Source organism: Salvelinus fontinalis, chromosome 1 (genome assembly GCF_029448725.1).
Source record: "Salvelinus fontinalis isolate EN_2023a chromosome 1, ASM2944872v1, whole genome shotgun sequence".
NCBI lineage: Eukaryota > Metazoa > Chordata > Actinopteri > Salmoniformes > Salmonidae > Salvelinus > Salvelinus fontinalis.
This window is the reverse complement of record NC_074665.1, coordinates 52,835,860-52,861,763: the sequence shown is the minus strand read 5'-3', so window position 1 is coordinate 52,861,763 and position 25,904 is coordinate 52,835,860. Positions and strand designations below refer to the sequence as shown.

The following is a 25,904-nucleotide window of genomic DNA, read 5'->3' as shown; positions in this document are numbered from 1 at the left end:
AGTTGTTGAATCTTGTTATGTTTATACAAATATTTACACATGTTAAGTTTGCTGAAAATTAACACAGTTGACAGTGAGAAGACATTTCTTTTTTTTGCTGAGATTATATGTAGAGAGAACATTTTATGTTTATGTTTTCAATACATCAAACTGTTTTTGCATATTGGTTATTGATTAGGACACTTTAAAACTGTTTGGGAGGTATTATCAAAATGTCTTGTCAACAGGAAGCAGCGACATCATTTTCAACTTAAGTTTAGGAATATAAATTGAACTTCCAACATTAATTTCCAATGTATTGTACTTAATCAGGCAAAAACTGCTGAATGAGTCAAACTGTGCCGTGATTGATTTATTTTGATGATATTCGAGAAATCACCAATACGCTTTTACTAGGCAGGTTTTCCGTGCTTAGTTAGTGTTAACAGAACCTGCCTAGTTATAGCGTTGACTGCACACTGACAGTGAATTCAGAACCGTTCCGTGGCTAGCCACACTAAACATAATTTTACTAGGTTTCCGTGAAGCAATTGTAATGACAGTCCACCACAACATACCTACGTTTCCAGATAAGCAAGGGGTTGTCTGTTTTTAATTTAATTGTGTATTAGAAACACAGTTTGAGATCATTGTGAGGGGATTTCACCAGTGGTCAGAAGGGGGAATTGGGCTTTCCGGGAAATTGTTGTCCGAGGTTGCAATAGTAACCAAAGGGGGCGGGGCAGGGCGACTGCTAGCTTTTAAAGCTTGCTGTTCCGAAGCAGTCCATTATTATTTCATGAGCTGTAAGGATGTCTTTGACTTTTTAAGTCGTTTGGGTCAGGTTTAAAATTCAGTCTAGTCTTGACAAGCTGTCTCTCTTTTCATTTTTAATCTAAATCCAATGTAACAATCATAAGGTTCCTAATTCTGGGAAACGCACACAAATCCTATCCCAGATTTGAGGAACTGCTTGGTGTCACATGATATTGTACACAGCATTCTAGGATTGGACTTAAAAATGTCAGAAATCATGATGAAAGGGATGTGTTCAATAATAGTAAATACATCAAGTGTAAGTGAGTGATAGATTTACATAGATACAGTAAAGCTACACCAGCACATCACTGCAGATTGACCTGGACTGTTTCTTTGTGTTTTAGGAGTTTGGATTCCTCCTGCAGCAGCCAGCAGTAAGGCATCTTTTTCAAACTTTATACATGTCATTTGAGTTCAGCGTGTTGTCAGAAAATGTCTCAAAATGACTGCCATTACTGTTAACAGAAGTATATTAATGGTGAGACTTCAGGTTTTCATCTGTTGCCATTTTATTTATTACAATATCGGTACATTTTCCTTTAAGGGCTGTTTTGTTTTGCTGATGAAGCAAGCTTGATTTCTCTGCTCTCTACAAATTAGATCCCCTAAGTCATCTTTCAAATAACTGCCTGGTTTTGGTTTTGAGATATGAAAAGCAACATAGAGGACCTACTTCCCTCCACATGTAATGTCAGTCTGTAGATTCCGCAGCAATAATATGAGAAGGTTGGAATTATTTTCAGTCTCAGTGACCCATGGTATTTCCTCCAGTGACTCTTGATCCACAAATACCATGTGCTACCAGGGTTTAAAATTGATAAATAGGTTTGCTTTGATTAATGTTATATGGACACCAATCAATCTTTCTCCCTACAGCACACACTGAGCTGTGAGCACATGACAGTTGGTATGTTCTGGTCTCTACTGACTTACATGGGAAAGAGTGTGCTCAATGTCAACATTTGATCAAGTTCTACTCTCAAATTTAGATATTTTTATCCCATCACACCTTATTAACTTACAGTACATTCCGATTGTAGAGCCAAAAACATATATTTTGCTTGAACTTTTGAACATCTAGAGCACAAAACGTTGTTATTTTGTGTATAGTGCACAGAATAAATCAGTGTACACTCATATCTAGTTGTATGACCTTTGCCCATTTTAGACAAACCTTCCACAATACTACCGGGTATGGATGGACTTGGCCAGCAACCTCACACCCCTCATCCAAACACATCAGCTACGACACCTGGTAAAAGAGGTGAGAAACCACATGTATCTGTCAACAATCAAATACAGTTGATTTTGGCTTCAGCGGTGATGTGACTTTGTATGTGTCTGGGCTTGTGATGGCCATGCTGATGTCTGTGATTGTCCCAGTGTTGCTGATAGACCCCATACTAACAGACACATTGTTGTAAACAGATGCCCGTGCTGAGTCCCCATCACCTGAAGGACCATCGGAAGCTGAGGCTGGCTCACCTTGGTCTATGTCTGGCAGGAGGTGCCACACCTGCTGTCCCAGGTAAAAAACAGCTCAGCATAACTTTAACCTCAGACTTGAACTATGTCTCATTGATTGTTGGCATTGTTTGTGTTGATTAAACTCTCCCCAAATTGCTGGCTCTGCCCTACTGGCTGGTCTCCCAGAGACTCGGCCTGCCCCCCATCCTGACCTATGCAGACTCTGTTCTGGCCAAATGGAGACTAAATGACCTACAGGGTGAGCTGGGCCTTAGAACCTTACCCCCTGGTCTCTCAACACCCCATAACTCTACCCCCTTGAACACTTTCCTTTCAACCCCTACCCAAAATGCCACTACACCCTTATCCTCTACCATCAATTCTACTAACACCACAGGACCATGTACTGTTTAGGAAACAGTCGTATTGACATCAGTGGAGGCTGGTGACTAGAAACATTGAGGAGGATGGGTGACCCACAGTATAGTATCAAAAATCGTCAAAGACTAATTATTTTAACCTAAACCATTTAATGAAGACATTTATAGTACCATATTGTGGGGAACAGGAATGTGAGGGCTACTTACAGTGTTGGAAAGGGACCACAGCAGTGATTGAATGAGGGCATGAGTTGAGGTGTTCAGAGGCTTGACCAGCGCAGGACAGGATTTGACTGGGAAGACAAAACACAATAACACAAAACACTACACAGTTAGACAAAAGAGCTAAGAATGAGTTAGTCCAAGCAAGGAGTAAAATATTTGGTGTGTAATAGTGTGATTGTGTGTGCGTATGTGATTGACTCTACATACAGAAATTAGAGAAAATGTATAGGGGTAGTCACAGTACTTGGAGGGGAAACGTTCAATGTGCCAGTGGATGAGCGGGCACATGAGACGTGGCTTCAGTTCATGTCAGAAGAGAGTTGACAATGGGAGTGGAGTGGAGTAGTCATCACCTCTTAATCAGGGAACAGGAGGGGACTTATAGCAGACACATTCCATTACAGCTGCGCCATCGTAGGTTTGGACAATGACTTTCTCTATAAACTTCAATTCAGACATCTCAAAATTCATAAAGTCAAACACAGCATCTCGCCCACTTGACACATCAAAGTATCCCAAGAAACTTTCCTGAATAAAGCCCTGATCATCCAGTTTTTCCTTACATGTTAACATAACTAGGAAAACTCTGGACCCTATAAGGTATGACAGTGAATAATCCGTTGTAAAAAGGTTTTATATGGGATATGATGGGACCAGTTTATCCTAATCAGGTCACATGGTTTTAAAAAACTGAAAAAAACTCCTGGCCCTGGGGGGGATGAAAACCCTGTCAACTGCAGAAACCTTATACTTGTCATATAAATTACATTTAGACTAGATTAGGAGGGGGATTTCCTCTACCCAGACACAGATACAACAACTGATAGACAATAGAACTCACAGGGCTGAGCTTGTTTTATGCATGTCTGCATCATGCAGGCCTATGCAACTGTAGGCCTTGTAAAACATTTACTCACATCCGTCATCACTATTATGTTGATTCGTTCATTCCAGTTAATCATTTTGAATTGAAAGGGTATAGGCAGCCTAGCCAGCCCAATTTTGAATATAAACTACATTTGATCACATTCACATTTTCTCTTGACACACAAATGGACTATAAATACATAACGTTACCAATTAGTTTACCCTGACCAGATGGACATGGCGCATAGGCTGTATGCAGCTGCTCTTATTAGTAGCCTACAGTTGATTAGACTGAAAAATAGTCTTGTCTTCATCCCATGCACCATTTCAGATTTCTAATGTTTAGGTGTAGCCTAGGCTGCTGCAACATTTACATCATGAGTTTTTCCTTGTGTCTTGTGTTATCATCTTTGCTAAATAAATACCGGAGGAAAGTGTAGTCTACTTGAGCACACACGAAAAAATGTGCTGCGTCAAACTTGCTTTAATCTTTTAATGGATGATGCGATGGAAGATATCAAATCATTCGGAATTGTTTTCGACATCCCAGAAAAGACAGTCGAAAGTTTGATATGTTCAGCAAGTAAAGCATCGTAACGTTCAATTACCTCGGCAAGCTCCTTGAGGGTGCCCTTGTCGGAAGAACTTTCCATCTCATCGTGTCCTCTAAAATCAAATTATTGCATGCTCAAAAGCGCAGGCAAGATCAGTAATACAGGCGGCTTGATGAAAGGCTCATTGTTAACCAGCTATACTTTTGATACCAGGTGATATTAAACGCCCTCACCTTTTCATCTTTCTTCATGAAACTGATCTCAGGTGGAGGTCGACACTCGCTTTTAATTCGCACCTTTTCCGTGTACGCCAGAGAATGAAAGGGGTTCTTCAACAAAAAGTCCACAACATTTTCGGCAGCGTTGGTTATTTTACCATTCTGGCGCAGAAAACTGCACATTCGCGCTGGTACGTTAGCAAGGCAATTGCACTAACTGGACATAAAAATAAAGTTCTAAAACCAATAAAACTATTTATAATATACCTATTCAGTCTACTGTAATTTGAAAAACTAATTTGAATTGAATAATAACCAAAAAATGCTCAACTATCACCTTTCACTCCTAATCTCTATCCAACTATGTAACCAAATCCTCAACATAGAACCCCCATAATGCCCTGTGGCATAATCCCAATACTCAATAGGTTCATTCTCTGATCCTACTTATATGATTGGATGTCAATTCATACTGCAAAAGCTTTGATTGGTTGGAGGACGTCCTCCGGAAGTGGTCATGATTACCATGTATTCTATGGAAAGCGGTGAGGCCTACGAGCCTCCGAGGTTTAGTATTGATGTCAATGTAGCCAGAGGAGGACGGAAGCTAGCTGTCCTCTGGCTGCACCATGGTGCTGCCACAGACAGTGCTGTTGAAGTTACTGTAGACCTTCATCGCAAAAAAATAATGTAATCATTTATTTGGTGACATATGAATATATTTAATGTAATTTTATTTAAAAATTATAACTTTTTAATGTTTCACCTTTTTTTTAAAATGAAATTTCACTGATGATGGTCCTCCCCTTCCTCCTCTGAGGAGCCTCCACTGAATGACATTCTTTCTTAAACTTGTCATTTCAGGGACATGAAGATTAGGTGAATATGACAGATACACTATCATGACAAGTACATTTGAATTTATCTCCTGTAAATTCCTGTTTTCGGTTCTGTTTTTATGTGGTTTCCATGCAATATTCATGTGGTTTTGAATATAGGAACTTGGATACACTGTTCTCTTTCCCTGGGGGAGAAACCTGTAAAGGCTTCTTCCTGATCTTTCTCTTGATGGAGAGGGTTGCTAGCTCAGGAATACAGGAAAGTAGATGTGTGTCTCTGTCTTTCTTTCTCTTTATCTGGCTCTATCTATGTATCTCTCACATACTTTGTATCTCTCTGACTTTCTCATTGTAACCCTGTTTCTCCTTCTGTCTCTTTCTGTCTTTGTGATCTCTTCAGCAAGGGCGCAACTTTGGTTTTAGAGGTGGGGGGGACATTTTTCGAAGAACTTGGTTCCCCCTTTTCTGCTATAACAGCCACCACTCTTCTGGGAAGGCTTTCCACTAGATTCATCCCACAGGGGTTGAAATCAGGGCTTTGTGCAGGCCAGTCAAGTTCTTCCACACGGATCTCAACAAACAATTTCTGTAAGGACCTCGCTAGGTGCATGGGGGCATTGTCACGCTGAAACAGGTAAGGGCCTTCCCCAAACTGTTGCCACAAAGTTGGAAGCACAGAACTGTCTAGAATGTCATTGTATGCTATAGCGTTGATTTCTCTTCACTGGAACTAATGAGCCTAGCCCAAACCATGAAAAACAGCCCCAGACCATTATTCCTCCTCCACCAAACTTTACAGTTGGCACTATGCATTCGGGCAGGTAGCGTAATCCTGGCATCCGCCAAACCCAGATATGTCTGTAGGACTGCCAGATGGTGAAGAGTGATTCATCACTTCACTGCTCCAGAGTCCAATGGTAGTGAGCTTTACACCACTCTAGCTGGCGCTTGGCATTGCGCATGGTGATCTTAGGCTTGTATATGACTGGTCGGACATGGAAACGCATTTCATGAAGCTCCCGACTAACAGTTCTTGTGCTGACGTTGCTTCCAGAGGCAGTTTGGAACTTGGTAGTGAATGTTGCAACAAAAGACAGATGATTTTTACGCGTTACGTGCTTCAGGACTCAGCGGTCCCGGTCTTGAGCTTGTGTGGCCTACCACTTCATGGCTGAGCCATTGTTGCTTCTAGACAGGTGGCATCCTATGACTGTGCCACATTGATAGTCACTGAGCTCTTCAGTCAGGTCATTCTACTGCCAACGTTTGTCCATGGAGATGTCATGGCTGTGTGCTCAATTTTATACACCTGACAGCAACGGGTGTGGCTGAAAAAGACTAATCCACTAATTTGAAGGGGTGTCCACAAACTTTTGGATATATAGTGTAACTGTATAGTGCTGTCGTGGATGGAGTGATAACCCCATGCTTCAGGAGGGCTGCTGTGTGGGGGATTAATCAATGATGTTGTTAGGGGGAAGTGCTGCACAGAGTTCCACCATACAATGCTTTGATGCTCTACTGGGCATCTGTCATGACGACAATGCTGGTATGGCCCCATTTTGACCAGATAAGCCTCTCTTTCTATATAAAAGTCAAGTGAATTTTCAGTGATATTTCAATTTGGGTTCTAACCAAAGCGTATCTCCCCTCTGATCTCACCTCTTCACTCTCCTAATTTCTCCTCGGTCGTTCCTCCTCTGCATCTCTCCATGTACAGCATCTTTCCCACTGCCAGCTGATAGAGACAACGACTGGCTGTCCCCCTCTAGGTGACTTTGTCCTATGACTGCTGTTGGTCTGCCCTGGTGGATCTGCAGAGTTACCATCTCTCTGCCGTGGCCCAAAACATACAGTTGAATTCGAAAGTTTACATACACCTTAGCCAAATACATTTAAACTCAGTTTTTCACAATTCCTGACATTTAATGCTAGTAAAAATTCCCTGTCTTACGTCTGGTAGGATCAACACTTTATTTTAAAAATGTGAAATGTCAAAATAATAGTAGAGAGAATGATTTATTTCAGCTTTTATTTCTTTCATCACATTCCCAGTGGGTCAGAAGTTTACATACACTCAGTTAGTATTTGGTAGCATTGCCTTTAAATTGTTTAACTTGAGTCAAACATTTCGGGTAGCCTTCCACAAGCTTCCCACAATAAGTTGGGTGAATTTTGGCCCATTCCTCCTGACAGAACTGATGTAACTGAGTCAGGTTTGTAGGCCTCCTTGCTCTCACACGCTTTTTAAGTTTTGCCCACAAATTTTCTATGGGATTGAGGTCAGGGCTTTGTGATGGCCACTCCAATACCTTGACTTTGTTGACCTTAAGCCATTTTGTCACAACTTTGGAAGTGTGCTTGGGGTCATGTCCATTTGGAAGACCTATTTGCGACCAAGCTTTAACTTGGGTGATGTTGCTTCAATATATCCACATAATTTTCCTACCTCATGATGCCTTCTATTTTGTGAAGTGCACCAGTCCCTCCTGCAGCAAAGCACCCCCACAACATGAATCTGCCACCCTTGTGCTTCACAGTTGGGATGGTGTTCTTTGGCTTGCAAGCCTCCACCTTTTTCCTCCAAGCATAACGATGGTCAGTATGACCAAACAGTTCTATTTTTGTTTCATCAGACGAGAGAACATTTCTCCAAATAGTACGATCTTTGTCCCCATGTTGTCACGCCCTGGCCATAGAGAGGTTTTTATTCTCTATTATGGTTCGGCCAGGGTGTGACTAGGGTGGGCATTCTAGTTTCTTTATTTCTATGTTTTCTATTTCTTTGTTTTTGGCCGAGTGTGGTTCCCAAACAGAGGCAGCTGTCTATCGTTGTCTCTGATTGGGAATCATACTTAGGCAGTCCTTTTTCCCTCTTTCATTTGTGGGTTCTTATTTTTGCCATGGTTGTTATTTTGCCCTGCAGAACGTCACGTTCGTATTTTGTTTTGTTGTTGTCGGTGTTCATTAAATAAATAAATACATAAATAAAAAATAAATAAATAGAATGAACACGTACCATGCTGCCCTTTGGTCCACTTCTTCCCATGACGATCGTGACACATGTGCAGTTGCAAAACGTAGTCTGACATTTTTATGGCAGTTTTGGAGCAGTGGCTTCTTCCTTGTCGATATAGGACTCATTTTACTGTGGATATAGATACTTGTGTACCTCTTTCCTCCAGCATCTTCACAAGGTCCTTTGCTGTTGTTCTGTGATTGATTTGCACTTTTTGCACCAAAGTACGTTCATCTCTAGGAGACAGGACGCGTCTCCTTCCTGAGCGGTATGATGACTGCGTGGTCCCATGATGTTTATACTGCATACTATTGTTTGTACAGATGAACGTGGTACCTTCAGGCGTTTGGAAATTGCTCCCAAGGATGAACCAGACTTGTGGAGGTCTGATTTCTTTTGATTTTCCCATGATGTCAAGCAAAGAGGCACTGAGTAATACATCCACAGGTACACCTCCAATTGACTCAAATGATGTCAATTAGCCTATCAGAAGCTTCTAAAGCCATGACATAATTTTCGGGAATTTTCCAAGCTGTTTTAAGGCATGTTTAGAGTGTGCAAATCTGTCATCAAGACAAAGGGTGGCTACTTTGAATAACCTCAAAAATAAAATATATTTTGATTGGTTTAACACTTTTTTGGTTATTACATGATTTCATATGTTATTTCACAGTTTTGATGTCTTCACTATTATTCTACAATGTAGAAATTAGAAATATATATATATAAATAAAAACCTTTGAATGAGTAGGTGTGTCCAAACTTTTGACTGGTGCTGTACATATGTATATATTGTATATGTAACAAATATAGTGATGTATCCTTATCAGTGTTGACTGTGTGAGTCATGTCTGTGAGATCAGTGCTCTCTGGGTGGCATCACATATACTCTTTAGGAAGGGCAGTGGCCTGGATCCGCCGGTTTCCAGTGTCATCCAATGCTTGACTATAACTTCAGTTTTCTTGCTTAAAACACTACATAGTTCTTCTAAATATTATGACTCAAACTAGTTGGAAATCAAGTTCTGGCAAGGGCCGACTCACTTCCGACACTGCCTGGTGCATTTGTGTAAAATGATCTACTTTACTAGGAATAGCCAAGCAAACGATGAAGTGCCATCAACTAAGCCGACACAGTTAAATGCTTTATATGCCAGTTATTTATGACCTAACAACACAACTTTATGGTTGTGGAAAAATGACAACCTAAGACATTCATCTCCACACTAGCATAAGGGTGGCGGCAGGTAGCCTAGGGGTTAGAGTGTTGGGCCTGTAACAGAAAGGTTGCTGGATCAAATCCCTGAGCAGACAAGGTAAAAAATCTGTCATTCTGCCCCTGAACAATGCACTGTTCCCTGGTAGGCTGTCATTGTAAATAAGAATGTGTTCTTAACTTAAGAACTTAAATAAAGGTTAAATACAAATTTTAAAAAGCATACCAGACAGAAATGGAAAATATTGATGCTTTGTTGTGTGACACTATAGTGGTGGTTTCTGTCATAGGTCTTGAATTGTAAACTTCTTTGCCTTGTTACTTCCATTGTGGGGCTTCAAATCTACCCAAAGTGCATCTTAACCTGCCAGTAGTTATGGGATTCATAGATTAAGGGATTCTATGCTTGAGTAGAAACCCTTCGGTGTGATGTAGGCTGGCGTACAGTAGATAGACCACATGGATTTACCAGCCATGCTTTTGTATGTGGTCTCAAATGGCCCCCCAAAAATAATGTTAATTCACTGATGTGTGTTATGGTTATCTCTGTGCAGTAGTGGTCACGGTACTGGGTCGGCTTGGTAAAAGAGATTGAAAGTGAATGTTACTGTGATGTACACAGGACACTAACAGGATAGGAGACCTGGCTGATGCCAATACAAATCCTTTACTGATGTGGTAAACTGCAGTTGGCAACATGCCTCAGCATTGCTTCACATTTCAACTCTAAACATAGGTACGCAGTTTGAGAGGTCTTCCCTTATCCAGTAGCCTTTATGACTAGATTCAATTAGTGTCACACCCTGGCCTTAGTATTATTTGGTTTTCTTTATTATTTAGTTAGGTCAGGGTGTGACATGGGTAATGTTTATGTTTTGTTGGTGTTGGGTGTTTATTTGGTAAAGGGGTTATGGGGTGTAAGATATGGTTTTGTGTTTAGTGTAGAGTTCTAGCGTTGTCTATGTTGGTGAGTGATCTAGAAGAGTCTATGGTTACCTGAATGAGTTCCCAATTAGAGACAGCTGATGTCGGTTGTCTCTGATTGGGAGCCTTATTTAGGGTAGCCATAGGCTCTCATTAATTGTGGGTAATTGTCTATGTAAGAACGTTAGTAGCCTGTATGTTTGTGCACAACGTTTGTAGCTTCACGGTCGTTTTGTTATTTTGTTAATTTGTAAAGTGTTTTTGTGTCGTGTTCATCTTCGTTCGTGTTTAATAAAAGAAGATGGCATATTTTCCAAAAGCTGCATTTTGGTCCGTCAATCCACCACACGATCGTGACAGAATTACCCACCATAGGACCAAGCGGCATGGAAGGCGGCAACAGGACATACCTACACAGGATCTCTGGAGTTGGGAGGAGGAATTGGAAGAAGATCCATGGGCACAACCTGGAGAATATCGCCTCCCTCGTGAAGAGCTGGAGGCAGCGAAAGCCGAGAGGAGGCGATATGAGGAGGCAGCACGGAGACAAGGCTGGAGACCCGTGAGTACACCCCAAAAATTTCTTGGGGGGGGCCTTAAAGGGAGGGTGGCGAAGTCAGGTAGAAAACCTGCGCCTACTCCCTGTACTTACCGTGGAGAGCGGGAGTACGGGCAGACACCGTGTTACGCAGTAGAGCGCACGGTGTCTCCTGTACGCGTGCATAGCCCGGTTCGGTACATTGCAGCTCCACGTATCGGCCGGGCTAGACTGAGCGTTGAGCCATATGTCATGAAGCCGGCCCAACGCATCTGGTCACCAGTGCGTCTCCTCGGGCCGGCGTACATGGCACCAGCCTTACGCATGGTGTCCCCGGTTCGCCTACATAGGCCGGTGCGGGTTATTCCACCTCCCCGCACTGGTCAGGCGACGGGGAGCATAGAACCAGGTAAGGTTGGGCAGGCTCGGCGTTCAAGGGAGCCAGTACGCCTGCACGGTCCGGTATTTCCGGCGCCACCTCCCCGCCCCAACCCAGTACCACCAGTGCCTCCTCCACGCACTAGCTATATGGTGCGTGTCTCCAGTCCTTTACCACCAGTGTCTAAACCACGCACCAAGCCTCCTGTGTGTCCCCAGAGTCCTGTGCGTCCTGTTGCTGCTCCCCGCACTAGCCCTGAGATGCGTGTCCCCAGCCCGGTGCCACCAGTCCCGGCACCACGCACCAGGCCTACAGTGCGCCTCAGCCGGCAGGAATCTGCCGTCTGCACAGCATTGACTGAACTGCTCGTCTCCCCAGCGCCATCTGAGCCATCCGTCTCCCCAGCGCCATCTGAGCCATCCGTCTCCCCAGCGCCATCTGAGCCATCCGTCTGCAATGAGCCTGCAAAGCCGCCCGTCTGCCATGAGCCTGCAAAGCCGCCCGTCTGCCATGAGCCCACTGAGCCGTCCGCCAGACAGGAGCCGCTAGAGCCGCCAGCCAGACAGGAGCCGCTAGAGCCGTCCGTCAGACAGGATCTGCCAGAGCCGCCAACCAGACAGGATCTGCCAGAGCCGCCAACCAGACAGGATCTGCCAGAGCCGCCAACCAGACAGGAGCAGCCAAATCAGTCAGCCAGCCATGAGCAGCCAGATCCGTCAGCCAGCCATGAGCAGCCAGATCCGTCAGCCAGCCATGAGCAGCCAGATCCGTCAGCCAGCCATGAGCAGCCAGATCCGTCAGCTAGCCATGAGCAGCCAGATCCGTCAGCTAGCCATGAGCAGCCAGATCCGTCAGCTAGCCATGAGCAGCCAGATCCGTCAGCTAGCCATGAGCAGCCAGATCCGTCAGCTAGCCATGAGCAGCCAGATCCGTCAGCTAGCCATGAGCAGCCAGATCCGTCAGCTAGCCATGAGCAGCCAGATCCGTCAGCTAGCCATGAGCAGCCAGATCCGTCAGCCAGCCATGAGCAGCCAGATCCGTCAGCCAGCCATGAGCAGCCAGATCCGTCAGCCAGCCATGAGCAGCCAGATCCGTCAGCCAGCCATGAGCAGCCAGATCCGTCAGCCAGCCATGAGCAGCCAGATCCGTCAGCCAGCCATGAGCAGCCAGATCCGTCAGCCAGCCATGAGCAGCCAGATCAGTCAGCCAGCCATGAGCAGCCAGATCTGTCAGCCAGCCATGGGCTGTCCCTCAGTCCGGAGCTGCAGTCCCTCAGTCCGGAGCTGCCGTCCCTTAGTCCGGAGCTGCAGTCCCTCAGTCCGGAGCGGCAGTCCCTCAGTCTGGAGCTGCCATTCCTCAGTCCGGAGCTGCCCCTTACCCTGGTGCTGCCCCTTACCCTGGTGCTGCCCCTTACCCTGGTGCTGCCCCTTACCCTGGTACTGCCCCTGACCCTGGTACTGTCCCTGACCCTAGTACTGCCCCTGACCCTGGTACTGCCTCTTACCTTGGTATTGCCCCTTAGTCCGGAACTTCCCCTGAATGCAATGGGGTTAATGTGGAGGGGGGTCGTTTGGAGAAAGCCTAGGAGGTGTTTAGGTACTGTGGTGACGAGGGGACTACGACCAGAGCCGGAGCCGCCACCGTGGAGGGGAGCCCACCCAGACCCTCCCCTAGACTGTGTATGGTGCGCCCGGAGTTCGCGCCTCAAGGGGGGGGTTATGTCACACCCTGGCCTTAGTATTATTTGGTTTTCTTTATTATTTAGTTAGGTCAGGGTGTGACATGGGTAATGTTTATGTTTTGTTGGTGTTGGGTGTTTATTTGGTAAAGGGGTTATGGGGTGTAAGATATGGTTTTGTGTTTAGTGTAGAGTTCTAGCGTTGTCTATGTTGGTGAGTGATCTAGAAGAGTCTATGGTTACCTGAATGAGTTCCCAATTAGAGACAGCTGATGTCGGTTGTCTCTGATTGGGAGCCTTATTTAGGGTAGCCATAGGCTCTCATTAATTGTGGGTAATTGTCTATGTAAGAACGTTAGTAGCCTGTATGTTTGTGCACAACGTTTGTAGCTTCACGGTCGTTTTGTTATTTTGTTAGTTTGTAAAGTGTTTTTGTGTCGTGTTCATCTTCGTTCGTGTTTAATAAAAGAAGATGGCATATTTTCCAAAAGCTGCATTTTGGTCCGTCAATCCACCACACGATCGTGACAATTAGATCAAGCGTTAACCGGCGATAGCCGACACCCTCCTAGCTGATGTTTTGGAGGTGTTTGAGGTGTAACTGCATTGGAGCTGTCAAATTGGTGAGCCGCTGCTCTTGATCATTGTCACAAAACCACACCCATCCTACTCGCGTCAGAAGTCCAGAACAAGAAAGTGTAAGCTATAGAAATAATTACGCTAAAATTGAAACCATACACAAAATGCATAATTTGACCGAATAATTAGGAAGCGGTCATAATTTCATCGAGTCTGTGAAGGAAGAAACCACATGGGAAAAGTGGCAAGGAAGTTTGATCCCAATAACTGATTTCACCAAGTCAAATTAATTTATTTATTGTGTTGAGGTTTCATGATGCTTGTATTTAAACCAAAGTAGATAACATTAAGCTTGTTCTATACCTCAGCTTGGGTCTCTATAAACTTCAATATGAGGTCCTGAACCTAGCATGAATGTGCATCCTTGTAGCTGTGTGGGTTAATATAGTCAAAATGTTTGCCTTCGGGTAAGTTGAGCCAATGGCTGAGTCAATGGCAAGTTGAGCAAATTAAAGTGCATGGCTTATGTTAAAAGTTTTGCCTGTGTTAAAATATGCTTTAAAAAATGTAAAAGACCAAAAAGCGATAGTGTTTAATTGTTTTGGGGAAATAAGGTTTTAAACAGTTAGGGGTCATATTTTAGTCAGTACAGAAATTTGTTGGCGGATGAATTTACCCTGTCCCGCGGATCAATTTATCCTCCCTAAAAAGCCATATTTTCAAAACTGTAATGTATACATTAATTCTGATTATTTCCAGGGATACACAACATCCTGAAATATATGTAGATGTCCTTGTTAGAAAGAATACTATATTTCCCTTGATGGAGTGATGCTGACTGTAAAAAATATCCCTAAATTACATTTCACATTACGGTGTTCAAACTTGTAATGGCTCTATGGGATTTCTCTCAATGCGACTCTGTGCAGCCAATGGCAATGTTTGCTTAAGGTATAATGCCAGGAGCCAATTGTGGATTGGACAGCTCTAACGTAATTCTACCTCTGAACCTGTAAAAACAGCCGCTATGCGTATGTCGGCTAAAGCAGATCTGATTGAATAGAGCCCTAGATATCCCGGTAGTGGATAGAGCGAGGATGGGCAGACATGTCATCATTGCCCGACGTTATCCTCCAGTTGTGGGGATGTGGATGATGAAGGGCGATTTTCTATTCCATTTTGTTTTTGCTTGGAAAGGTGACACGTAAAAAAGCCCAGCTTAACTCAGACACTATAATGGTTCTTAGGGACCTGAGCCACTGAGCTTGTGTCAATGATCTAACCTGTTTCACCATGGTAACCATGGTTTCACTCTACTGTAGCTGGGGGAAGTGAGGGATGGAGCGATATAGGAAGGTAGAGAGAGGGAAATTACACCCTTGAGTTTAGTCGTCCAAGCTGACGGCATCTGGGCAGCAAGTGGCAGGCTGGAAACTGGCCAACCTCAGGGCATGCCAGTTGTGGCCCTGCCAGAGAGTGAGCCAATCACATTTAGAGAAAGAGAGAGAGAGAGAGACTTCCGAGAGTGACTAGGCAGACCTCAAAGAAATCCAACACTGCAGCTGAGCCCTGTTCATGCTAGGAGTCTTTATCAACAAGACAGGGAAGGGAGCATGGATTAGGAGCTGTACAGTAGCATGTTGATGTACCAATTGGTTCTCAGATGGTCTAAATACTGTATGTAGTCCCTGTCTTAGGTCAGTTAGGACCACCACTTTATTTTAAGAATGTGAAATGTCAGAATAATAGTAGAGAGAATTATTTATTTCAGCTTTTATTTCTTTCATCACATTCCCAGTGGGTCAGAAGTTTACATACACTCAATTAGTATTTGGCAGCATTGCCTTTAAATTGTTTAACTTGAGTCAAACATTTCGGGTAGCCTTCCACAAGCTTCCCACAAAAAGTTGAGCGTGACAGAGCTGGTGTAACTGAGTCAGGTTTGTAGACCTCCTTGATCGCACATATTTTCAATAGGTTTGAGGTCAGGGCTTTGTGATGTCCACTCCAATAGCTTTACTTTATTATCCTTAAGCCATTGTGCCCCAACTTTGGAAGTATGCTTGGGGTCATTGTCCATTTGTAAGACCCATTTGCGACCAAGCTTTAACTTCCTGACTGATGTCTTGAGATGTTGCTTCAATATATCCACAGCATTTTTCTTCATCACGATGCCATCTATTTTTTGAAGTGCACAAGTCCCTCCTGCAGCAAAGTACCCCCACAACATGATGCTGCCACCCCCGTGCTTCACAGTTGGGATGGTGTTATTTGGCTTACAAGCCTCACCCTTTTTCCTCTAAACATAACGATGGTCATTATGGCCAAGCAGTTCTATTTTTGTTTCATCAGACCAGAGGACATTTCTCCAAAAAGTACAATCTTTGTCCCCATGTGCAGTTGCAAACCGCAGTCTGGCATTTTTATGGCGGTTTTGGAGCAGTGGCTTCTTCCTTGTTGAGCGGCATTTCAGGTTATGTCGATATAGGACTCATTTTACTGTGGATATAGATACTTGTGTACCTCTTTCCTCCAGCACCTTCACAAGGTCCTTTGCTGTTGTTCTGTGATTGATTTGCACTTTTTTTGCACCAAAATACGTTCATCTCTAGGAGACAAAACACGTCTCCTTCCTGAGCGGTGTGACGGCTGCGGGGTCCCATGGTGTTTATACTTGCGTACTATTGTTTGTACAGATGAACGTGGTACCTTCAGGCGTTTGGAAATTGCTCCCATGGATGAACCAAACTTTGGGAGTTCTACAATTTATTTTCTGAGGTCTTTGCTGATTTCTTTTGATTTTCCCATGATGTTAAGCAACGAGGCACTGAGTTTGAAGGTAGGCCTTGAAATACATCCACAGGTGCACCTCCATTTTACTCAAATGATGTCAATTAGCCTATCAGAAGCTTCTAAAGCCATGACATAATTTTCCGTAATTTTCCAAGCTGTTCAAAGGCACAGTCAACTTAGTGTATGTAAACTTCTGACCCACTGGAATTGTGATACAGTAAGTTAAATAATCTGTCTGTAAACAATTGTTGGAAAAATTACTTGTGTCATGCACAAAGTAGATGTCCTAACCGATTTGCCAAAACTATAGTTTGTTAACAAGAAATTTGTGGAGTGGTTGAAAAACGAGTTTGAATGACTCCAACCTAAGTGTATGTCAACTTCCGACTTCGACTGTATGTTCCGTCAACATTGTGTTGTATCATATTGTCACTGCCTTGCAATTCACATAGTATACCTTAGAATAATGTCAGCACACCTCATATAATTATATTGGTTTTATTGAAAATGTGTTTGTTTTAAGGTAAAAACAGTACAAAATGCATAATATTGCAAATCAATGAATTGCACTTCCTTAAGGTATAGCTATGTGTCTGTCCTTCAATATGCTACAGATGTAGGCTCTTAATTTGATCACTGTTTTGTTGCGGAGAACTTTCCTGCACAGCAAGAAATGTACACTTGTTGTGTATTTGAGGTTTAAAAAGGCTTCTAAAGTTTGTAATTTCCACTTTAAAATGTCAGACTTGATTTGCCCTAATGAAAAATCTATCAACCCAGACAAAAAAAATTATTAATTATAATCCACATAATAATTCACATTGCCTGTTTCTGCAGGTGTATTTTCCTTCAGTAGCAAACTGGCTCAAATTAGTTTCCTACATCTGTACAGTAATATTGAAGGACTTGGTAACCCAGTCAAGAAGAACACATGTGTGATTGAATCACTTGCTGTCAGTGTGACTTTTTTATGTGAGATTGAAATTATCATCCATAAATATTAGGTGCAATAAGTGGATGGTTTAAGTTGCTACATCAAATGAATCCATCTGATCCAAAGTCACTATTCGTCAAAGGCCTAGAAATATAAAGATTGAATACCCTACATGCTTATGTATACTGTAAATAGCCCTTCTTTATTGTTGTACGTTCAGTGCATGGATTGCTTCTTCTGGGTCGTGAGTTGATTTCACCCCTAATGTAATCATATAGGAGATAGTAATCAAAGGTGTTCGGTGCTGATCAATGTTAATCAAAATTATTGGTGAGTTGCAGAATTATGGCATCACGTGAAGGACCATATGGTCTGTGATGATGATCAGTTGAGCCAAGTGAGTTAGAATTAAGCAATAAGGCCATTATACCACAGCTAAGGGCTGTTCTTTACACACAACGCAACACGGAGTGCCTAGATACAGCCCTTAGCCGTGGTACATTGGCCATAGACCACGAAGCCACGAGGTGCCTTATTGCTATTTTAAACTGGTTACCAACCTAATAAGAGCAGTAAAAATAAATGTTTTGTCATAACCATGGTATACGGTCTGACATACTACGGCTGTCAGCCAATCAGCATTCAGGGCTCGAACCACCCAGTTTATAATGTGAAATGCATATTCCAGAGAGAATAGTGATGCATTTCGTCTTGTCCTTACAGTACATTTCCTTTCTGTGGGTTAGAGTAAGTTAGTGAGATGTTAACCTATGTGTAAGTGAAAGGCAATGACAGCTTGGTGCATGTGAATTGAGAAAGAAGTGTCAAAACCATGCTTACTTTTTCAACTGAAATTCAATAATATTTTCATAAAGTAGTCTGCTGCATGTTGAACAACACAGTAATAAGAAACTTTAATGTGTTATATAATATAATCAACAAACTTTAATATGTTAAAATAAGTCTATATTTTTTTCTATATGCAATAGTCAAAGCTTGGATTCAACACCTATTTATGCACATTGATGGATTAGAACAGCTTCGAGGAGAACTATAACCTTGACTATATCCTGTTTCTAAAAAAACAAAGCAGTCTAGGATCCCATATATCCCAATCTTCCTTTACATACTCCTGAAGTGCATGTCTGTGTGCAGAGAAAGAGAGAGAGCGAGACAGACAGAAAAAGGGAAAGAGAGAAAGGGAAAGAAAGGGGAGAGAGAGTAACTGGGCTCTGTCAAGACCGGAGAGAAGAGGCAAGAAGGGTTCATGTAGAGTCGGTTCACTAATATAGTGTAATGTACTGTATATAACGTCTTCTTCCATGATGTTCTCAGTCTCAAAAAGTTTGTGCTTTTCCAACAGGCTGATGTACGATTAAAGTATATTTTTAGAGAAACAGGCCTTCCACATGGGGATTCCTCTTTTTGTCAAGCAGAGACCAAAAAGGTGTGCCATTGGAAATCATTTTTAAAAAGTGTGAGAAACATTTGCCCAGTAAATAAATAATATCCATCTTCATATTGTGGGCTACCTTTCATGATGACAAAAATATATCCAGTCTCACCATGTAGTTCTGCTAACCTTTAGCCAGGGTATAAGTTGACCTTCTCCGGTTTTGAACCAAAAACTGAAGACTTGGCAGACTCTAAACCTCCATGAGCTAAGATCATTTAAAAAAAAATCACCCATTGATTTCCAGTGCAGTTCCAACTGAGAATCCTGATTTAGATGATTTACTGTTATCAGATTATCCGTTCCCTGGAGCAGAACATCTACTGTTGTGATAGATCCCTTTGAGGGAAGATAGTAGATGTGTAAAAACAGATCCAAAAGGCCAGTCCAAAAGCCAAGTTCTTCCCTAAGTTAAAGGAACCAGAGTTTCCAGCGACCATGCTTTTTGGACTCTGTCTTGGACTTGCGTTTGGGGGTTGAAGTGAACACCTCGTGGGGGTAAGGCAGAGCAGGGTATTGAGAGTTGTCCAAGGGACACAGTCTCTTAATCAGGGGCTGTAACTTGTCCTCCTGCTGCTTGAAGTCCAGCTCCACACTGCAACACAAACAACACAATAACATTGAGTTAACACAATAACATATAATAAAAAACAATCTTAAATTATAGCATACAATGATTTTCTGGACAATTATGTGCTTCCAACTTTGTGGCAACAGTTTGGGGAAGGTTCTTTCCTGTTTCAGCATGACAATGGCCCTGTGCACAAAGCAAGATCCACACAGAAATGGTTTGTTGAGATAGGTGGGGAATAACTTGACTGGCCTACACAGAGCCCTGACCTCAACCCCATCAAACACCTTTGGGATGAATTGGAATGCCGACTGTGAGCCAGGCCTAATCACCCAACATCAGTGCCCGACCTCACTAATGCTCTTGTGGCTGAACGGAAGCAAGTCTCCGCAGCAATGTTCCAACATCTAATGGAAAGCCTTCCCAGAAGAGTGTAGGCTGTTATGGCATTAAAGGGGGGACCAACTCCATATTAATACTCCACAATTATGGTGCTACAAATGTTCTGTGATATTGTCCTTCTCTTAGAGAAGCTACTGTGGAAAGATGGTTCAATCCTATTTTGTTTTAGCTTTTAGAGTACCAGGATTTAAGAGATTGAATAATATTCAAACCAGTCTTAATTGTGGGTATCACAAATTGAACATGAATGAAGCAGCTCAAATATGAACCATGACTCTGCACAATCTGGTACATTGGATTTTTATCCCATAAAAGTGATTTTAAGTTAATAATATAATTCAGGAGTACTGCCAATTCGCCGGCATTCAAATTGTCCGTTGATAATCCAGGGCAGTCGCTAGCCATAGACTCCAGATGGATTGTTTGGGAAGCGCACAGTACAGTCTGATAATTCTCATAGCACCACAAATCATTTCCTCTAACACTGAAATGTACTGGATGTGACATCAGACTAATGTATATAAAAAGTATAAACATCTGTATGTTTCAGTGTATAGTGAAGGGTATTCCCTAACATGATACAGTATGTCCGTCTAGTAGTCGGGATGTGGGTGGTTTCTGATGTCTGATTTCCTCGTCCTCTGCTGTAATCCCTGGCTGCCATCATCCGATTCCATTCGGGTGCTGATTCTAAATATCTCACTGCTGGGAGAAGCACAGAGCTTTATCCCAAACAAATGAAATCATTCACAAGCAGGCCTAGACGTACTACATCTATAGCTATTGATTAAGTTAATCTATTTATTTACATATTATCATTGGCATGTGTAATAAATATGGAAAATACTATTTTGGAATGAGTAAAATAGGATTCATACTGTCAAACCTGACTGCCAATTTAATACATGTTGACAAAAAATATTTCCCCCATTATATTTTCCAGGCCTCTGCAATTTAATCAAAAACATCCATTCTCTGAAGATTGCAATGTGTGGTTGTACAGTACTAGAAGCAACAGTAGAATAGTAGCAGTAGCAGAAAGTTTAATTTTCCAACAGGAAAGTAACATTAACCTCATCACACAATGTTGTCTACGACTGATCTTATTTATTGTTGATAAATAGTTTTATTGAAAGCGTAGAACAATTTGAAGCGGCATGTTTTTGCCAGTCAAACAGATGGAAGTTAAAGAGGAGTCAAACCTTCTGAAATTACATTAAACCCTCCAAGGTCAAACATAAGTATACACAGTGTAGGCAGACAGATGGATGTACAATGCCCTGATCAGCCCTTTTCACAATCACCGGCATGACAGGCAGTCCAATTAGTCTTCTGAAGGAGAGGCTCTGCTCAAAAACGACAGAATGAATCATAGGAAGTCTCCTTACCCTTAAGATAAGTGTCAGTTATTCGACTATGACAACCTTCAGAGAAAATGATACATGGTGCCAGACAGGAATTTGGCGGTGCAGAGGATTGAATCAATCAATAAAGGTCTGATTACAGGAATATAAACGTGACTATAAATACAATCTTGAATATATACAGGTAGTTAATACGTGAACTTTTCCCCCAAAACAGAATTGTGAAATAATGAGCACTTTTACATTTACATTTACATTTAAGTCATTTAGCAGACGCTCTTATCCAGAGCGACTTACAAATTGGTGCATTCACCTTATGATATCCAGTGGAACAACCACTTTACAATAGTGCATCTAACTCTTTTAAGGGGGGGGGTTAGAAGGATTACTTTATCCTATCCTAGGTATTCCTTAAAGAGGTGGGGTTTCAGGTGTCTCCGGAAGGTGGTGATTGACTCCGCTGACCTGGCGTCGTGAGGGAGTTTGTTCCACCAATGGGGTGCCAGGGCAGCGAACAGTTTTGACTGGGCTGAGCGAGAAATGTACTTCCTCAGAGGTAGGGAGGCGAGCAGGCCAGAGGTGGATGAACGCAGTGCCCTTGTTTGGGTGTAGGGCCTGATCAGAACCTGAAGGTACGGAGGTGCCGTTCCCCTCACAGCTCCGTAGGCAAGCACCATGGTCTTGTAGTGGATGCGAGCTTCAACTGGAAGCCAGTGGAGAGAGCGGAGGAGCGGGGTGACGTGAGAGAACTTGGGAAAGTTGAACACCAGACGGGCTGCGGCGTTCTGGATGAGTTGTAGGGGTTTAATGGCACAGGCAGGGAGCCCAGCCAACAGCGAGTTGCAGTAATCCAGACGGGAGATGACAAGTGCCTGGATTAGGACCTGCGCCGCTTCCTGCGTGAGGCAGGGTCGTACTCTGCGAATTTTGTAGAGCATGAACCTACAGGAACGGGTCACCGCCTTGATGTTAGTTGAGAACGAGCACTACAATGACGTAGTATGTGCCAGCACATACTGTACCTCTGTTTTGGGTTGTCGAGATTTTACTTCGATCAGTTGCTTCTTACTTCCATCAAGATTGAATTGCCACAACTTTGAAATGAGTTGCACGCTTTGTATATGTACAGAAGACGTCCTCTTATTACCCAGTATTTCTAGAGCCATTCTGAAAGCTCAGCATTTCAGGGCTCTTGTTGATGCCAAGCTTTCGCTAGGAAAGAGCACAAAGCACAACAGCGCAGCACACTATGGAATGGTCTTGGCACTTATTAAGCAATGAAGCACTTGGCAGAGAGCTGCAATTACTGTATGCTGTGGACAATTGGCTCATCAGGGAGCCAGAGGCACACTGTGCTGTGCGGGTGGCCCTGGGGAGCAGGTGACTGAGTAAACAAAGACCACAGATCTCAGATCATCTCATTGCCAACAGATTGGGACAGCTAGAGATGGGGTATAGCATTTTCAATCATTCACAAGCAGATGAATCATCTGTTTAGCTACGGTCTGTGAATAGCTGTGTGTGTGATCACTGGTGCCTGATTGTTTAGCTGTGATCCCGGTGGAGTGAACATTGTTTAATGATTGTTCATCATAGGAGGGTGGTGATGGCAGATGTTGTCTCCTACATGCTCTCACTGTCTTACTTCTCCGGTTGGTTTCTAATTCTATAATGTTAATGGTTTGGTACCACATGACTTTACTATTACTGTAGGTTTTATTCTGATAATCTACTAAATGAAGATGTAAATGTTCTCAATATTTTCTCCCCTTCCCATATCACCTCCAGAATACATATATTATACAATGCTCCTTATTTGTCTTTCCTTCTGGGCTACTGACATGAATGGTGCACCCCCCCCCCCCCCCCCCATAAATTATTAAAAAAATATCCAACTAATGTACTTCAATTGCCTATGTTTATTTATTTAAATCACCAGAGTACAAATGACTCACTTGGAACCACTGAACATATATATCTTTGACTGACAAGGTGCCATTTTGATAGTACGTTCTTTGTTAAAATGTCAGCTAAGGTCCAGCTCTATTTAATGGTTGACTACCTTACAGTAACACAGTCATGTGCACACAGAATGACAGACACATACTTTATTGAACACAGCGATGCTACAAGCCCTCTCAACACCAATGAAACTATTGCATCTTTGCTAAAAGCAGGGGGAATACACACTAACCTAATTAGCTACTTGCTCGTAAAAGTAATTATATAACATCTTCATTAAACCCAACTCATACAACCAGGAACTGTATTAGCACTGATTTGTGAAGTCATTATTAGCCTAAAATTAGCCTTGTAAAAAATCCCTGCAAACAAGATTCAACCATCACCTTCTTTTTGAATTCTGATTCTTGTACCTATGTTATGCATTATGAACTAGTAACTAGTAACTGGTAACTAGAACTAGTAACCCAATCCGTGTGGGTGTGCATCAGAAATCAGGCTTTTCATCTGTGCTCTCCTAGTATGGAATATGGGCAAAGACCCTGGACTGTTTACTGTTGATGTTACCGCAGAGTCATACTAAGTAGTCTAAGGGATCTATTCAATACGTATCGCGGATGTTCAGTGTTACAGCGTGATTGAAATTTAAAGGCAATGTTGCCAAATTGTCGGCGACTGCATTCATGGTAAACACTGCATATGTCGGCTCAATCAGAAATTACCTTTACATTTCTATTGCGCAATCAGTAACACTTCAGATATAGACTGAATAGAGCCCTAAGATCCAGAAGGACATTAGCATGGCTGGGAACTGTATGGAGCAGAGGTTAGACACTCTGGGCCATAATCTCTACGTCCACTGTTTTCTCAGGGGTTTTTTGCATTTGTTTCCACAGCCTGCTTTTCAATGGGATGTGATGTGACTACAGCAGTGAGGCATTTATGCTCTCTCTCTCATCTCCCTCCCTCTCCATCCCCCTGTCCCTCTCTCTGCTCTGTTTGTATCAGTAGCAGTGATGCACTGGATGCTGCAGTATACAAGAGGGAGGGGCTGGGAGTGTCAGGCGGGAGTTGAATGCTGGGTAGGGCTTGGAGCCCAAGCCCTGGATTGATTAGCCATATTGGAACTGACTTGCTGTTCAGATTTAGAGGCCACATCTCTGCTACTGCTAATCTTGGCAATGAGCAGTTACTGTCCAAGTTTGAGGAATAATTGGCCTTTTGGTTCAGACTTTTTTTTTAGTTCGGCTCTTTTTAATTCTGCTCACTGTATCCTGGCCAGCTCATTAAGTGGAAGCAAAGAATGGTTTGCCCAGCAAGGTGATTATTGCTGGCTGCCCTATCAGCACTATGAGTCACCACCACAGGCCCTGGCAGGAATAGGCCTGTCATAACAAAGAATGGTCTACTCAAACCTCTACTGTTTTGTCCATTTTAGGTTGGATATCTATTTTTATTCACATAGCTAGCGCTGAAAGCCACAGTCTTAACGTAACAGTTCAAGAAATCAACAAAAATCCCAGAAAATAAAGAATAGTAGCAAATGAATGTCTAAACATAAAGTATACACTGTAACATGTGAAGTAGATCAAATTAATGATAGAAGAAAATGGTAAACACTCGTAGAAAGAATCATCATTCGCCCTGTAGACTTTAAAAATATATATTGGGGGATTGGGTGTGACACTCAATCCAGTCTGTAAATCAGCAAGATGGAGTAAGGGGATACTGCAGAGAAAAAAATTAACTAAGATCATTTGCAAAGTCTTTTGATATATTTACTGCCCATTGCGCTGGCAGAGACAGATAACACTTGATAGATGGTCGTCTTCCTTTCATTTCCCAAGTCCTATTCAAGGACAGTCATAAAAAACGGCAGCTGAAAAACCTATTGAACACAGATGGAATGATAATAATTTCCTTTGTATATATTCCACAGGCCTTTTTCTAATAACAAAATGAATCATTTGCATAGACTTTTCATGGAACGGCTGTGATTAGGTTACATCCTGGCACTTCCAGTGGAAAATGTATTTTCCTTTTTAAGGATTGAGAGCTATCTATTGATAATCACAAGTTTTGAGCATAATTATCATGCATTCTAGACCTGGGTCAGCGTAAAACTGTTGTCTCTCTGTGATCAGTGCATTGATAAAGATAAGAATATTTTTGTCTCTATCAAAGCAGTTTTCCTTCTCTGCCCTTTATCCTTCCTGGCTGTATATTGTTTAGTTAGTCCTTGTTTGTTTGATTTATGGATCTCTGTCCCAATAGCGTTTATGGTGAGATGCACTGTAAGTCATCTGCAGTGTTGGTAAACAGTATATCATTTGCTTCCTTCTATGTGACCTTGTGACTTACATCAAACACCACTTCAGGATTTCACTTACAATCAACCTCTACTGAAGCAAAGCTATTCATAATTCATGTAACATCTTTACATATCTCCAACCAAGGTTCATGAATAAAGGAGCGAAGTGTGTAGATATGTTTATCCCCTCTTATATTCCCAGAATTACAAGTGTTTTTCAGCACACCGTTTGTTCTTTTAGTTAGTACATATACTCCACATACCCAAAGGACATTAGGCATACATACAGTATTACCCACGTAAAAGCCTATATCCTGTATCTGTTCTGTTTTTTCCTGTTATGACATGCATTCTTGTATTAGTGTGGAAACTGTGTTTATTTGAAGTAATCCCATAGTGATATCACACCAAATGTATAGCATCACAAATAAGA

At 42.5% G+C, this 25,904-nt stretch overlaps 1 protein-coding gene across 1 annotated transcript in view; it reads right to left on the bottom strand.

Moving 5' to 3' along the window:
• Window positions 1-16,956: 16,956 nt before the first annotated feature.
• The window catches only part of LOC129857570 (inhibitory synaptic factor 2A-like), a 37,299-nt gene continuing 28,351 nt past the window's right edge, over window positions 16,957-25,904 (bottom strand). Inside the window, exon 4 of the mRNA XM_055925984.1 lies at window positions 16,957-19,456. Coding sequence (XP_055781959.1) covers window positions 19,273-19,456 — 184 coding nt within the window. The 3' untranslated portion in view covers window positions 16,957-19,272. The remainder of the gene's footprint in view (window positions 19,457-25,904) is intronic.